The sequence below is a fragment of the Osmia bicornis genome, chromosome 4, assembly GCF_907164935.1.
Source record: "Osmia bicornis bicornis chromosome 4, iOsmBic2.1, whole genome shotgun sequence".
Lineage (NCBI taxonomy): Eukaryota > Metazoa > Arthropoda > Insecta > Hymenoptera > Megachilidae > Osmia > Osmia bicornis.
Window position 1 is genome coordinate 9,749,518 of NC_060219.1, and position 15,643 is coordinate 9,765,160.

Sequence of the window (15,643 nt, forward strand, 5' to 3'; positions counted from 1 at the left end):
CACGGGGCAGTGATTGGACCAACGGTGTGGACAGTGAAAGGATGTAAAGGGTCCTTTAAATGCCAGTGTTCTCGATCAGATTACAAAGAAGAAACGCGTTCACCTCTGTCCGCCTTTTCAAACCCGGTGTTTCGGACTGTCCGGACAGGACCAACGGACCGGTTGGTCCTCGCACTTACCGAATATGGTGACCCGTACCCCATCGTCATCCCGATCCTCTTCTCACGAAACTGCCAATTGTACCCGAGGAACCTGCACCGTTGTCGAAATTGCAGTAACGGTGGTGCTTCGTTGAAATTATCCTGAAAAGATTGCTGCAAACCCACTGATGTTTATTTTTATATTTCAAGTTTTTGTTACAGAGGTCTTAATATAACCCCTGCGAAATACTTCTTATACTAGTTTTACAAAATTCTAACAACCCTTAGAGAATCTCAGAAAATTTCTCGCCAATTTCTCGACGACAATATCTTTCCACAATTAGTATGATAAACTATGTTTATAAATTCCTTTTAATAAAAATACATTATTTCAAGAGTCATTGGTAAAAGTTATCCTCACGAGTCTCCTTCTCGCACAGTCTTTGTGAAAGAAAATACATCGATCCTCGTTGCATCCCTACCGGTGTGTTTATAAGAAAATGGCGGAGTGTCAAACTCGATTTTCAGCGAAATTTAACGAGGTAGAACGCTTAAAGCAAAGGAATACATGTATCTTCGTTTTCATCATCGATTTTCACAACGGTTACAAAACTATACTGATGTCCCTTAGACTCGAACTGCATAGAAGAAAAGGATGCAATTTTGAGTCCACTTCGCGAAACTCGAGCTCGACGGTGAATACTGAAAAGTAAAAAAAAAAAAGATCGTCGTAAGATGGCAATTGTCTTTTACGCGAAATGATCAACCTTCATCGAACTATGATCGTCCCTGTGTACACATCAGTCAATTATCGAATAGATAAGAAAAACACAGACGCCGAGTTGTAAATAAAAATGTAATCCGTTCTATTTCATCCTTGGGTCTCCATCTTTGGCATCGTTCATTCCATCTTGGCCGAAAAGTATTCTACTCGCCTCGAAAATCCTAATCGCATCTCCACGGCTCTCCGAGGCAATCTGAAAATACAATTAAATATTTTTAAATTAAAGCCATTTTTCAGGCAAATTATAGCTTTGCCTTTGTGATTTTAATGCTAAAAAACAAAAAATACAAGAAAGTGACCCCATATAGTTTTCGTAGTATGGTGGGAACGTATAGAGGATTGAGAAACATTCAGTGCTGCGCTCTTCCCTTTTGTAGCCGATGTTTCAGTACGCCGTTACGTTCCAGATAACGTTGGTTTCTTGGCGATTAAAAATCAATGTAAACGAACGAATGCATCTCGCGTGAAGCTGTTAAAACGGCTCAAATAGGAGAACGTGTTAGTGTCAAAAGCTTGTTGCCAGTGAAATTTATGCCTGCGAGGTCGAGTATCGACAGTATGTTAATGTCAAAGCTCGAGAGGCCTTGTTCAAAAGTTTTATGTAACTTTGCTCTAGCTAAGTGCTTCGACCACATTCAAACGTTGATATTACCAGTCAGATATAAACAAATATCTGTAATAATCCTATGAGAACAAGTGGAGGTAAACGAGAGCGGGTTTCGTTTGTCCCTGGCGTAGAATCGTGAAGCGTCCGATATTAAGGTGAGGGGCAGCTTAGTGTAGGCTTTCCCTCACACACCATCAGTGGACTACCTATGTATAATTTATAATGTGGAAATTATAGTGCAAACAAATCGATTTAATACCTTTATTAGAATGTTAAAATTTGTATCGTGGCTCTTTGGTGATTTTCAGCTATCCGTTTTTTAGTAATAAAAATATTATGTTATTACTCACTTCCATCAGGCTTCTTGAAGCTCTCCCTTGATTCCAGACACGCTATGATGGTGTCTGGACGCGAGCTTATTCGCTAACTCGTGCATCACGTCTCTGTATATCACCGAGTCCAAATTCTCACCGAGCATGTAGAGAAGAAACCAATCGCCTACTTGCTCCTTCGAACAATCGTCTCTACGGCTTCTCTTCTGACCAAACGAAACCGCAACCTTAGAAGATAAACCCTCGTTCGCGTGCGAAAATTAATTACGATCTGCAAAAAGTCAAGGAATGATCGCTAGCTTTATTTACACATGCTAGATTCGGTTCTAGGAAGTTATAGATTAGGTTCGAATCTAGGATCTCCCTATCCTATCTAACACTTCTCAAGACTAAAGGCTTCCATCCGAAAATTTTGCTGTCTAAGAGTTAAAAATATGTCGTTTGTTGAAAAAAGGACCACTCACCCTGTATAAAACCGTTACGAAGCTGAGCACGCCGAGAAAGAGGAACCAGAACCATAGAAATACGTATATCTTCTCGTTGACGACGTTCAGGGGCAGTATACAAACGGCGTCGTGTCTCTCCACTTCACCCGCTGACGCCGTATTTATAGAAGGTGCACTTGGTCATCCGTGGGAACACGTAAATCATTGGATCGACCCGGTCCTCTTGATCCGATTCGAGGAACCTGAGCACGTCGATACCAAACGTCAAAAAAGGCACCGTCGAAGAAGCGGTTCATCAGAAACATCTGACCTGCGCACATTTAAATCCTTCTTGTGATTCGTATTGTCGAGTAATCTAACTAATAGTATTTTTCTCTGAGCCCTGCTTAATGTATCTACTATATAAATGTTATTTAACGTTGAAGAATGGTATGTCAAGGGTTGACAGGAATGTCAGAGAGCAAAGTAGCCATTAAATAAAAGTGACACTCGGTCGCATAGATTCGTTGTTCGAATGCAGCAGGTGGCCAGCTGTATCGTTGCCAAATTTTATTGTGAATCGCTCATTCACTGGCTACCTGTTATTCTATCTCTTTAAAATTTACTATTTACACACTTTTCATTTCCGTACCAATATTTCATGTGATTAACTTGTACTACTTTAGGGCTAAATGAATATTAGTCTTTGTAGTTAATATTGAAATTCATTACTTTTCATTTAATTTTCTATGTATTTTAAGAGATTATAATATTTCAACTTGTCCCATTTGAGACAAGATACGATGATTTCTAAAACAGTAGACAATGATGAAAATGACTTTTATTCGTACTTTCTTGTAATAATTACGCGTAGACGAAGTTACGAACGTATCGAAAGTCTTGGGATTGGTAAAAAAATCGTAGAAACGTGCCGATTCGAAGAAAAATTATGAAACAAAAGCAAACGAGACCCTAAATTCCGTCAGCTTCCGAAGAATTATGGAATCGTTAAAAGTAACAAAACAAATATCCGAAGAGAAGATAAACATATCAATGGGGTTTGAATAAATGGCGAAGGAAGGTAAATGGGAGAATGTATGGCTAAAGAGAAACATACAATATTGGATAGTTTGAAACACAAAAGTGTTTGGATTAGAACATTTTCGAGTAAAAGGCTTTGATCTTCAATTTTACATGGAACATTAGTGGAACGAATGGCTGAATCTTAAAAACGAAATGTATTCTTAAGAATTAAATAATATTTATCTACCAACTGTATAAAATTTATACAATTACTTTTTAACCCAGAATTCAGGCACGTAGTTTTATAAATAACTAAGAAGGCAAAGACAGAGGTTGTTCTTTTCAAAGAGAAGTCAAAGATCAAAAGGGACACTCGTCTCGCGTTCTTAGAAGACTTTTTTCGAGCAAATGAAAACGGATTGACGACACGTGCCGAAATTACTTTCGCTGCGTAATTATTTGAAAAATGCGTCCCTGAGTCTACCGGAAACGAGCTTAAATACCTATGTAGCTAAAAATAATAATCTGAACGATTCGAAGTATTATAAAAATAGTAAAAATTTGTCGTTAATTTTATGTAAATAAATTTCCTAGTCGCAGAGAAATATATTAAAAATGACGCGGATCGAAAGAAACGGGAAAGAAAGTAACATGCCACTCACCGACAACATTCACCAGGGCGAGAACTTCACAGAGGTAATACCTGTAAGCCCACCAATTGTGATAGCGAAGATTTTCCCAGAGATAGTCAAGTAACATCTTCTTCTTCTGTTTCTTCTCGACCTCGGAACAAAGGCCGATGTCGAGGTCCATCATTAACGCATGGATTTTGCCACCTTCCCACCCCTTCCATAACCATCGTGGCGTATAAAAGAGGATCGCCTGTATACACAAACAGTAACTGTTCACTAATGTAATATAAGAATAACTTTAGTAGTAATTCGAATAAAATGTATTATAATAATTCACTGTCTTGAAGAGAAACAGCAGTTAACATTTCATTCTAACACCATATTGCCCCGACATCTGAATCTTTTCAATTTCGCACGGTTTAGTCATGAGGAGAACCCGGTAGTAAAAGAAACACAATTGAGGAATGTGTTATGATTGAACAATGAAAGGCCACGAGGAACTGGTGTTCCCTCAACTTCCAGTGGGGATTACTATAAGAACTCGTTTGATGTTGTCATTTCTAAATGTTCAATCAAACGATACTGTGTGCTACGTGCTCGAAGTTTGTTTACATTGAAGAATGCTATGACAAGGATTTTACTTATGAAACAGAATAAGACACATGATTAATAATTGAAATTAAATAATTGATGATCAATTTTTTTTTAGCTCGTTACATATTTTGCTCGTTAAGAGAATAAGTTCTAAGGGAACCATATGCCGGAAATAAGCCGTTATCTCTCTGTAAACTGTTAAAACTTTACAAGTCTGCAAAAGTGGTAGAGTTGTAAACAAAATTTTGCAAATGTTAATCAAACTAGGCTATTATAATTTATTCACGCTATCTTGAAAGTTTTTAATTCTGCTAATTATTTAGTTGGGGAAATTAAAAGATAGTGATTTTTTTATTTTTAACATCGAGTTGTCTTTTCTCTTCACGCTGAAACACGCATTAAAATCCAAGTGTTATTTCACTCTATTTGCTGAAAACTCACAAACAAATGTACCAGATGTGCCAAAAACGTGAATGAACCTTTCAGTACACAACGCGGCAAACTTCTTCGCTCATTGAAAACAACTCCAAATCAAAGATTCTTCATCATCCATGAACAAATAGTATCAGTACAATTATGAATTATTATTACTCCTATGTTATTGCTTTTTCGATATCATGTAACTCTTGCTAATAAACATTTTTTATATTTCTATTACTTAAAAGTTTCTTAAAAGTATCTTTAAAGTTTAGACTGTCATTTAAATGAATATTTGGATAAATATGAATGAAAATGTCCATTTCTGTTCTTATAAAACAATATTCTATCCAGTTTTACGTCACTATTTCTCATATGTCTTCGCGAAACGCCGAACGAGCCATCGTTAAAAGCAACATTACAAAATTTAACGACTCTCCTAATGGAATACGAAACATTTCGCGTTTCCGCGACAACGTAAACTCGTTAAACGAATTAATTGCTCTTAAATCAACAGTAATTAATCAATTCACCGTTTATTGCTATTTTATCTTTCCCTACGAAATACATATCTAATTTCGTATCCTGAGCTGCGTGCCAAGAGACACATAGTAGTACATGATTATGAAAAAAAAAAAAAAACAAAAGACGTGAATATTTTAACTACATACAATTTTACATTTTATACAGTTACAAATCTGTGTAAACCATACAAAATAACAATCTGGGGTGTACGATGATACACCCCTTTTGACAAAAGTAATGGAAGCCGATTCTACAATATACCAGAAATATGGTATCTAAAAGAAATAGTATAAAATTTAGAAAATGAAGTTGAGATCTTTGATTAAGTTATTGCCATGTTTCAATATGGCGGACCAATACGCTTTGACGTCTGCGATCAATCAATAAAATAAAAGAAATAAAATAATAATGATAATTATGAACCTCATTAATTCTTTAATTTACTGAAGAGAAAAAATTTGGTCGGTGAAAGGGGTCGCTTGTTTTGCGCGGGTCCAATAAAAAGGGAAAATCCATGGATGAAAATAGACCGAAGCTAACTATATTTCACATCGTGCTCACGTGCCAGTTGGATACACGTACTGTTCGCACTTCCCAGGAAAAAGAGCAATGTTCCGGCTGGAGACAGCCGGCAAATGAGTAAAATTGGCCAAACAAGCGGAAATCCCTATGGTACATCTCTCTTCGAACGAGTGACACTTCCCTTCCATTTCGTTACACCTACGTTCAATGAAAATGAGAAAAAAAAATGAGGAGGTTCCAAGAATTCTTTTCTAATTACGTACAAAGTAACCTTCTGACGAAATATCTGCCTATTTTCTGTATTAAGACCAGGTTATTACTGTTCGAACAAAGCCAACCGAAGGTCTTCGGCCTAACCTTGACTTATGTGTATGATTATGATGTAGCTAAGATTGATCGATAACGAAACGGTGGGGTATGAAAACCTGTCTTCTTTTGTCTAAACAAGTCTTATTCTTTGAAGGTATACAGAGCTTCAGTAATTTGATCAAGACTAGGTTAGATCCCAGTTAGGATTCTAGTAATATGATCAAATATTGGGTCATATAACTAATAGAACCCTACGATCTGATGGTATAAGATACCTTAGAGAATACCGCAGAATTTCGGTAAAAGTATTGTGATAATAATTTAAGAGCTATGGGGGAAATTAAGGATCCTTTTCCTTTCTTTATTACATACTATTATTCTACCCATCACCTAGCGGTAATGCTACTCAACGGAGTAATAATTCTCACATACTTGTAACAGCAGAAAGAAGATGACCCACTGATAATACTTGTGCTGTTTAACCAAAGGATGCGAGGTATGGCCATGCATCCCCTCGCCTTTGCTGTTCGACACACCAGGATAAGGCACCGCCTGTCCAATGCTCATATTAAACGCGTGCACCATACTATAAGTAGTATGCAACCAACAAAACGTCTCCAAAACGACCTTATCCACGGAACCGGAAGCCTCGCAGTGTATAGGCGAACCGGAGATACTCTTACAGGCCAAAGTCAAGCAACTCCCTAATAAAAGAGCCACTGTCGCACGATAATGTAGACGAAATATCATGGTGTCCTCGGAGATCTTTTGCACCTTGAACAGTGACCTCAGGTAGCCGAAAACGTCGATCATCCTGAGCATTAGAGGCATTTTCGGACGTCGTGGACGGCGAACCGCCTTTGTTCGCGCACCCTCTTCCTCGACCAGAAGACAATCGCCTTCGTCTTCGTTAGACAAATCCGTTTTTGCGATAGATTTAACTTGAATCAAAGAAACTTGAAGAATCCGCTTGTACAGGATTTTCACTTTCGAAGTGATCTTGATTCGATGGATAATAACTGCAACTTTGGGCTCTGAATATTGAAGTTTAGTTTGAGGATTGGTTTTCTTTTTGTAATCATAGAAATGTAATATTTTCAAAATTAATCTTTTCCAAAATATCTATCTTCGTTTAATCACCTTCAGACTCCCAATGTGAGATTATGTTTGAAAGCATAATGTTTTAGCAATTTATGTTAATTTCGTGAAAGACATTAGTCTTTATCATTCTCTTCATCATGTTCTTCGCGATTCCCATTGGGAAACACCATTTGCAGTCGAAAAGACAGTAATAATATCATTATGCACATCTTGGTGTTCTACCACTTTGTAAAATAAATTATTATTGAAAGGCTCAGACTCGTCATTTCTTCCTCCTGAAGAGCACATGTGTTAAACGGTTTCTTCTCTTCGATCCCTCGGTCATCATTGCGATAATTGAAAATCTTATAATCATTTACACAACGAAATGTCAAGGATTCACAAATTCGTATATGGTCCAGAGACAAATAACATTTTTCACTATTAACACGTTAACTGCCGCAGGGATCACGGATGACCCCACAATTTCAGTATAATCGAATCACTGGAAGAAGACAAAGTTAAAGAAAATTTCAAATGATAGAAAGATGATAAATGAGACCATTGAATAACTGCAATTACAATGTGTTTAACTATACTAATTATCATCACTGTGGCAGTCAACGCGTTAACAAAAGAAAAAAAAGAAAAAGGTGTCACTGTTATCAGAAAACGAAGGATTTGGACACGGTGACAGAGACACGTGGAGCACGGAAGCAAGCCGTTAGAAGACTGGCCGAACTTGAAAGGCATCCCTTGGCCTCGATGCTGAACACATAACTTATATGATCTTCTAAGTACAGTAACTGCTCGATAATTCCCTGCTTTCAGGACTCTATAGATGGACCCCCGAAATTATTCTTAAAGTTGACCGTAGAGGTCCATTCACGTGTAACCATTTTACATCTATTCCCTGTCTGGGACTGCTCCTCTCCTTATCCTCTTCCTCCATATAAATTATAACCTGAACATCACGTCGAGGTGGTTATTTATATTTTTTTATTTTTTGTAAACTGAACACGACACTGTTGCGTATAAATGAACCATAATCTTTCCTCTTCTTTTATCACTTACCACTTATAAACCAGTTTCCTTATACCCAATATCATATTACAATGTAAAGCAGTTGGTGCTAAAACAAGTTAACATAAACATACAACCCCTTAAACATCATTTACACGAAACAGGTTCAAGGAGATAAGCGAAATCTTTAACACGAGTCCTCGAGACATTGTTAATTTATGTCAACGATATAGTATCTAGAAAAGAAATTAAAAACACCCTGTAATATTGCGGGCAATGATATATCGCGATTATTAAGAATTGGCCAAAGGCCAGAGGAACTTGTCGTGAAACGAATAAAAAAAAGGGTATGGAGAGAAATGAGGGAGTAAAAAGTAGAAGTAGCATTCGGGTCATTGTCGGTCTATAGTTAGATCAAGAGCCACCGTTCGATCATATCTGAATAGCAGTGATAATTTTAATTATGCTGAAGATAGTTGGACATCTTCCATCTTATTTTAATGGAAATATTATGCGAGTTAATGGACCAGGTCGAATATGAAACTTGAACTAATTGTTAGCTTCGGTGCTCTATAATTCATTATGATGGCTTCAGTATCTATTATCGTTCCTCCCCTATTATTATAAATAAAAAGTTAATAAAACGGCTATAAAACACTCAAACGAGGGTCCTTACATAAAATGTTCAATATCCAATACCTAAGAAAATGTAAACTTATCCAAATCTTTTCGAAATATTTTCGAAAGATAAATTCTTATCTCTTACCTCCCTTATAGATGTAATTGGTTAATACAAAGCGTAAGTTCACTACTTTTAGTTACACCATCGCGAGGAAACTCTTTAAGTACGTGTAGAGAGTAATTCCGTGAAAGAACATGCGTTCTACTTGAAGAGATCAGTTAAAAGGTGAGGGTGGAGGAGCGTCTTTGACCGAACGTCAAGGCAACTCGCACGACAGCGACCCTCGGCGACGAAGTAGCAGGTTTAAGGGGTTAATATGCTTAGGGTTTCCTTCTTGGCAATGAACTAGATATAAGCTTCTGTAAGCAGTGAGTAAATTCCTCGAGCGTAGCCACAACCAGTTCGCTCGTTATCCGTCTTTCCTCGTTTACGAATGTTCACTACCCCCGCGCATCGTGTAATCAACAATCATGCTAAAATTAATTTATTAAATCTAAACTTTATCCACACCCATAATTCTTTTCTAACGCTAATAGCCTCCAACAGATTTATCGTTCTGTCTTCTTGCTCAATCCCACTATACTGAATCAAAATAACAAATACTTAATCGCCCTAGCATACTGTAGGTCTCTTCGAAAAACAGAGTGTACTCGTAAACATTCATTGTCAAATATCTTTCGAAACTCAATGAAAGTTATTTGAAAATCAGATTTTTGAAAAGAATCTAGTATATAACAAGTATCAATTGTTAATTACCTGAAGGAACAGCATGAAGCAGACCCACTGATAATACCTGTACTCCTTCCTCTCGCTCTCCGGATGCGACTTGGAATTATCAACCCCGGGAAAAGGCACCTCGAAACCTTCTTTCTTCCTGTAGGCAGCTGTGATCGTGTACGTGCTATGAATCCAACAATAAGTGTTCAACACGTCCTCGGGTAGATCCTTGCTATGGATGCAGTCGATGGGATTACCAACGTATTGTCTAGTGGTGACGATCAAGGAAAACGCGATCAACAGGATCACAGTCAGACTGTAATGTAGCCTGAAAACGGCAGTGTCGATGTGCACATGGGAGACCTTGATCAAGCTCTTCAGACCCCGGAATATGTCCAGCATCTTGGATCGGAGAAGAAGAGCGGGCAAAAGGGTATCAATGGATCACCGACGACTCCAAGATCGTCCGTCGATCCTTTGGATCCACGCCTTTCACATGTTTCGTGCTCGGTTTCGCGATTCTTCCCCCCTGCTCTCCCTCTTTGATCTATCTTTGAGTCGACCAGCAAGAATCTTGCCTGGTAGCAGCGACGACTTCAAAGATATCCTCGTGAAGGAATCTTTTGAAGTCAATAGGAAACTTCAACGTCCGGTTTTACAAAAAATTGATAATTCTTGGGGGTTTCTTGAGATATTGACAGCGAAGGATCCTTCGTAGTGGTCGGATCCTGTGCCGTCATCAGGGTATTCCTGGGCATTCTTCTTTTTCTTCTTTTTCTTTTTCTTCTTCTTCTTCTTCTTCTTCTTCTTCTTCTCGATTCAGAGCATCTTGGAAACTTAAGTATTCGAAGAAACGGACGTCCGAGTGGAAGAAACGGGTACACTTCCGTCGGGATCATTCATGTTTTAGAAGAGATTTAGCGAATTCGTTGTTCGATTCGATTCGATGAAATGAAATATCCTCACTGATCACTTATGAATACACCTTTCTCATTCACTATCACTAGGGACTGTTAATCCATCATCTCAGAAACCTGATGCCAACTGTGACATTAGTTTGATCGGTAGCGTTAACGAAGGGTATAAATTTGCAAAACGATCCACGTTTCACTGGCTCTTTTCGGATCCGATGGTCCACCATTCTACTGAAAAAACAAACTATCCTCGTTTAACTATCTTTACGACCGATGCCCGAAGATGAAGCTGTTCCGTGTGAACACCGGGGAAAATAGGTAAACGGGGCGGGCTTATTCACGTTATTGTAACTTTGTCTAATTCGTGTGCCATTCTATTTTAGCGTCTAAGCGTACCAAAAACCATTTATCGCGAACCGGACAACCAACGTGACGGTAGTATGGAAATACACACAATGACAACGGACGGAAATACGTTTTCACTGCTTTTGGATTTTTTCTAAAATGAATAATTCTTTATTAGAATTAAAAATCAGTTGTAATTTCAGAGTAACGTAGACTCTAAAACTATACAAAATAAAATTTTTGAAACATTCCTTCTGTGTAGAATGTAATATGATCAAGAAAGTATGTTTAATATCAGCTACTCAATTAACTGACAGCGAAAGAAATATTCGACAAAAAATTTGCAGCCTAATTTAAAACATACTGACACTAACTGGTTAGATTCTAGCTGTACAAAGATATCGTGACGATTAACACGCGAATCTATGTATAGATTAAGAGAATTATTTTTAAACCCTCTCGCTCGTTTGGCCATTAATTATAGAAATGAAATCTTCCGCCAATTATCAATGAAGAGATTCTATGGTAATTAGTATTTGAAATTATATCATTACGTAGGAAATTTCTCAATTACTGTTATTTATTTTATTATTTTTCATCTAATTCTCGAACATTTTTCCTCAGAATTTCTTTTCGCCTTCTTTTTAATATAAGCTATAAAACAATGTCGTCGAATATTTTCACAAATTGCTTTCGATGAGCAGTGAATAGGTGGCAAATGGAAGATAAAGGGATAAATGTGTCGGCAGGAAGCGATTCGAAAGATTTGTCACCTATGAAAACGCATTCCTCAGTCGGGAGACAACAGCTGTCACATAAAGCACTGTACACACCTACGAGAAATTTTCTTTTTTTTTTTGCTTCAGACGAAGACAAAACAGTTACGAACTCGAGTAATATTTCGGAGATTCGGTTTAGCGAGTGCAGCAACGGTTGTCATACGATGGACGATAATAACGCCTCGTGATACTATTTGTAACACAAGACGCGATTGTCTAAAAATAATGGAACGAATAAACGGTCAAATTCGAGGAGATAGCCGACACTTTCCTTTTCGAAGAAATTTTTAGAATTAAAGAAGAAGATTATGGGTAAATTTGCTATTCCCAATCCACGCTAAGATTGAAATACATTTAGTTTTAACAAAAATAATTAGGTATTCAAGAATAAATCTATAAGTAATAGTTTCATGGAGATAAAAGGGTCACTGATCCCATGAAAATTCGTTGAATTCCCATACACAAGCGTCAGGTTCCAAGAAAAGACAATTTTGAGGAAAATAAACGAGTCAATTTGATTTTCAGGAAACGAGAAATTAGTCAAACTAAAAGGAGCTCGTATTACTTTAAGATGTACTTTAAGTTAACATAATTTGCAAGATAAACGTGTTCCAAGTGTTTTTCTCGTCGATCAATGAACTCACGTTAAGAAACTTATCCCGCTGAAACGTGTGAAAACAGTGTAACAAATTGCGTAAATATTTTTCATTCGATAAAAATCTCCTTAAATTAAAATTAGTCGAAATAACATACATATAGCCATAGACATTTCCTGAAATTTGATTTTTATTACCCGATTACATCTCATTTATGATTCTATTTTAAACATTAATTTCCTTCGTACCCAAAATTGGGCTCTGACAATGAGAACACTTTGGAATCCAACTTTGAGATGTTACAATGATTTAATTTATGTGCTTTTAATTACTAAATTCCCAAAGACACCAAATCTTCCCAAAGACACCAAACAAGGAGATAATTTCTATAACCATGGAATCATTTCACGTCTAACTTCAAACATCATCCACACTTCCGTTTTGGGATTCACCTCCCGTATTTCCTTGACAGAACATCAGCTTCGTATTCAAACGACTTAAACTTCATCGAATTTCTTCCAAAAATTTCAGTCACGAAACGAACGTCAAAAACGCTGCGATCAGCTCACGCTTTTGTCGCTGTCGTAACAAATATATCATAGTGAGCTCAGGCCCAGAAATAGTTGGAGTAATTGAAAATTTTACGAACAAAATCGCCGAAGACAATGCGGCTCTTCTCCAGACTAAATCTGGTGTACGCGAAACCAGCCACCGCTTTCGTCGACGCTCCAATACACTCTCCGAATCAGGAGAAAAAAAAAGAAACGAGAACACGGTTGTAAAATGTTTGCACTGAAGAGAAGCGTGAAACACGAACGGATCCGAAGTTCGAGACCGGAAAACGTGGATGTTTGATCGCGAGCAAATTAGACGAGTATCAGCATGCGGTTTGTCTGATCGTACGCGCACGTCCACTAATCCGCTTCCATACGCTTAGACTCGCCTCGACTCGCCACGACTGGTCGTGTTTGCTAGCCAGGGCATAGCACCTCCCGTAGGAGCCGAGCGAGGAGTCAACCCGCTCCAGGAATAGAAACACCAAACCCGAAATGTTCGAGCGTAGAAGCGCAAGCATTAAAACGCAGCACGTCGCGTGTGCTGGTTCGCTGGACCAGCCCGCGAAAACTTCATCAACCATATCTTTAACTCTATTTCTCAATGCAGATATAATCGCATTTTTTCATTGGAATTATTTTTAAAAATAGCAACTTTTTTACATTATATTAACAATCAGATGAGTCAAAGATGAATCCATGCTTATAACATCCATCCTTGACTCATTTCAGTGAATATTTTAAATAGTACTTACAATTCCAATTCATCCAGATAAAGCAGTATGATGATGTTGATAAATTTGTCAAGTGTAAAAGTATGAAGTATGTAGCTTGATCAGATTGATTATTTATCAATTTGTCGAGAACAGGATACACATTCGTTGAACTTATTTTCTGTGCGGTGATACTACCAGTACTTGCCACCAGAGGGACATCCGCAACATCTTTCTCGCTAGTCCTCATCCACCTATCCATTACTTTATTTTATACACATACAGAGTACTTCTAATATGTTCGGCCTAATTCAAGAATTATGTCTATTTAAATAAATGAAGTTATTCTATTATCAGGGCACTTACATCTCCTTATTAGTTTCAGATGAGGTTCTGCTATACGTTAGTAGAGTGAATGAGATTATCTTATAATTTTGTCCTACTAATGGTACGGTTATAATATGTTCGATGTGCAGGCAAGGTTAAATAGCCTATATTTAAGGAAGCATGCTGCAAGTGTTCCCTTCGTGGCCGAAATGTAAGCAGTTAGCACGTGGATCGCTGCTGCCACTAGAAATTTTCCTCATAGATCAATCGGCCACGTGGTCTCTGTCTAAATTAATCTTAAGAACATTCCACGTCAAATCAGCTACCGTTCAAGTCCCCTCAGGTTCTCCTTTTTTCTTCCTTTTTCTTCGTTACGTTGATTCATCTATAGTTTCAAGAAACGTCAAAACTTCATATGATTACGGTGACATAAAATACTATTTGGAGAAGCGCAATGATTGTTTTCTCAGAAAATACCGGCTACCCATAGAAATATTAAAATATCTTGGCTGCTGCGGTGGCTACTACTTGAAGCACCCTCTTCTACATTTTTTTTACTTATTTTAAGTTTCGGTTTCAATGTATCATTGCGTTTCTTTGAAATACTATACAAAATGATATAGATTGGAATAGTATTGTAGAATAATAGTAAATGTACCAATTATGGGAATAAGATATGTGGTACCCCACAGCCACAGTTGCCTTAGTAATCTAATACAAAAAATGTATAAAATAGTAAATCATCAAAATGATAAGGGCTAGAATGGCTGCAGTGAAAAGAAATATACATCAGTGCGGTGCAATAGAAAGGAAAGGTTTGCGGCTTTTGTCGTTTCGATCCCGGCATTCGAACACAATTCAAAGGCAATGCGTATCGTGAAAAAGAAAATAATCAATTTAGTCTTGTGCTCCGGGTCCAAACGGTTCGAAACACCTACACGTCAATCAGCTCACTTCCCGTTTTCCGACTCCTTAAACACAAATCAATCATATCCGCGCTAGCGAGTTCTATTTGTGTGCTTTCACCGGCAACACGTGTTTCATTAGGAAAACGTGTTGATCCATGTACATTACACCGATCGGATTCAACCAAATCTATATAGAGATTGAACTTTCTGTTGTTGAACTTACTGACTTTCTCTGCATTAGGTGAGTATTCATTTAATAAGATATTTCGATTTTGATTAACATTTGTAAAATGATACTATATATGTCTCAACCTAACCTAATAATCTTTTGAAACTAAACGTGATCCCATTTCGGATAATAGAAATCTTATGCAGATATCGAGAATGTCGGGTTTTGGCATCAAGTCTTGTTATTAATCAAATCAATCTCAATCGTGGACAATTTAATCTATTTTTATCCGTTCGGCACATGTGCATCAAGAGTCTACTTCAAACTCTTGTATAGAACACGCGTATAAATCAAAGTAAGAAACTATAATATTAAAATTAAAAATAACAATTTTGAATTCACATAAGACTACATATTTATTAAAAGAAATATATTGGTGTGATAAAACAGAATATTGAATCATCCTGTTGATATTCAGAGCGAAGAAAAAGAAATCATGATTTAAAATCAACCATGTTTTTCATTT

The 15,643-nt window shown here is 37.3% G+C and overlaps 1 protein-coding gene across 1 annotated transcript; it reads right to left on the minus strand.

Moving 5' to 3' along the window:
* Positions 1 to 484: 484 nt before the first annotated feature.
* On the minus strand, positions 485 to 13,057 carry LOC114874738 (innexin shaking-B). The gene is given in 9 exon segments (XM_029184310.2): positions 485 to 1,117; positions 1,882 to 2,032; positions 2,035 to 2,134; positions 2,328 to 2,462; positions 2,464 to 2,583; positions 2,585 to 2,619; positions 3,974 to 4,193; positions 9,852 to 10,957; positions 12,899 to 13,057. Coding segments are annotated over 7 exon segments (1,119 nt in total). The 5' UTR covers positions 10,215 to 10,957; positions 12,899 to 13,057; the 3' UTR covers positions 485 to 1,117; positions 1,882 to 1,886.
* Between the last annotated feature and the right edge of the window lie 2,586 nt (positions 13,058 to 15,643).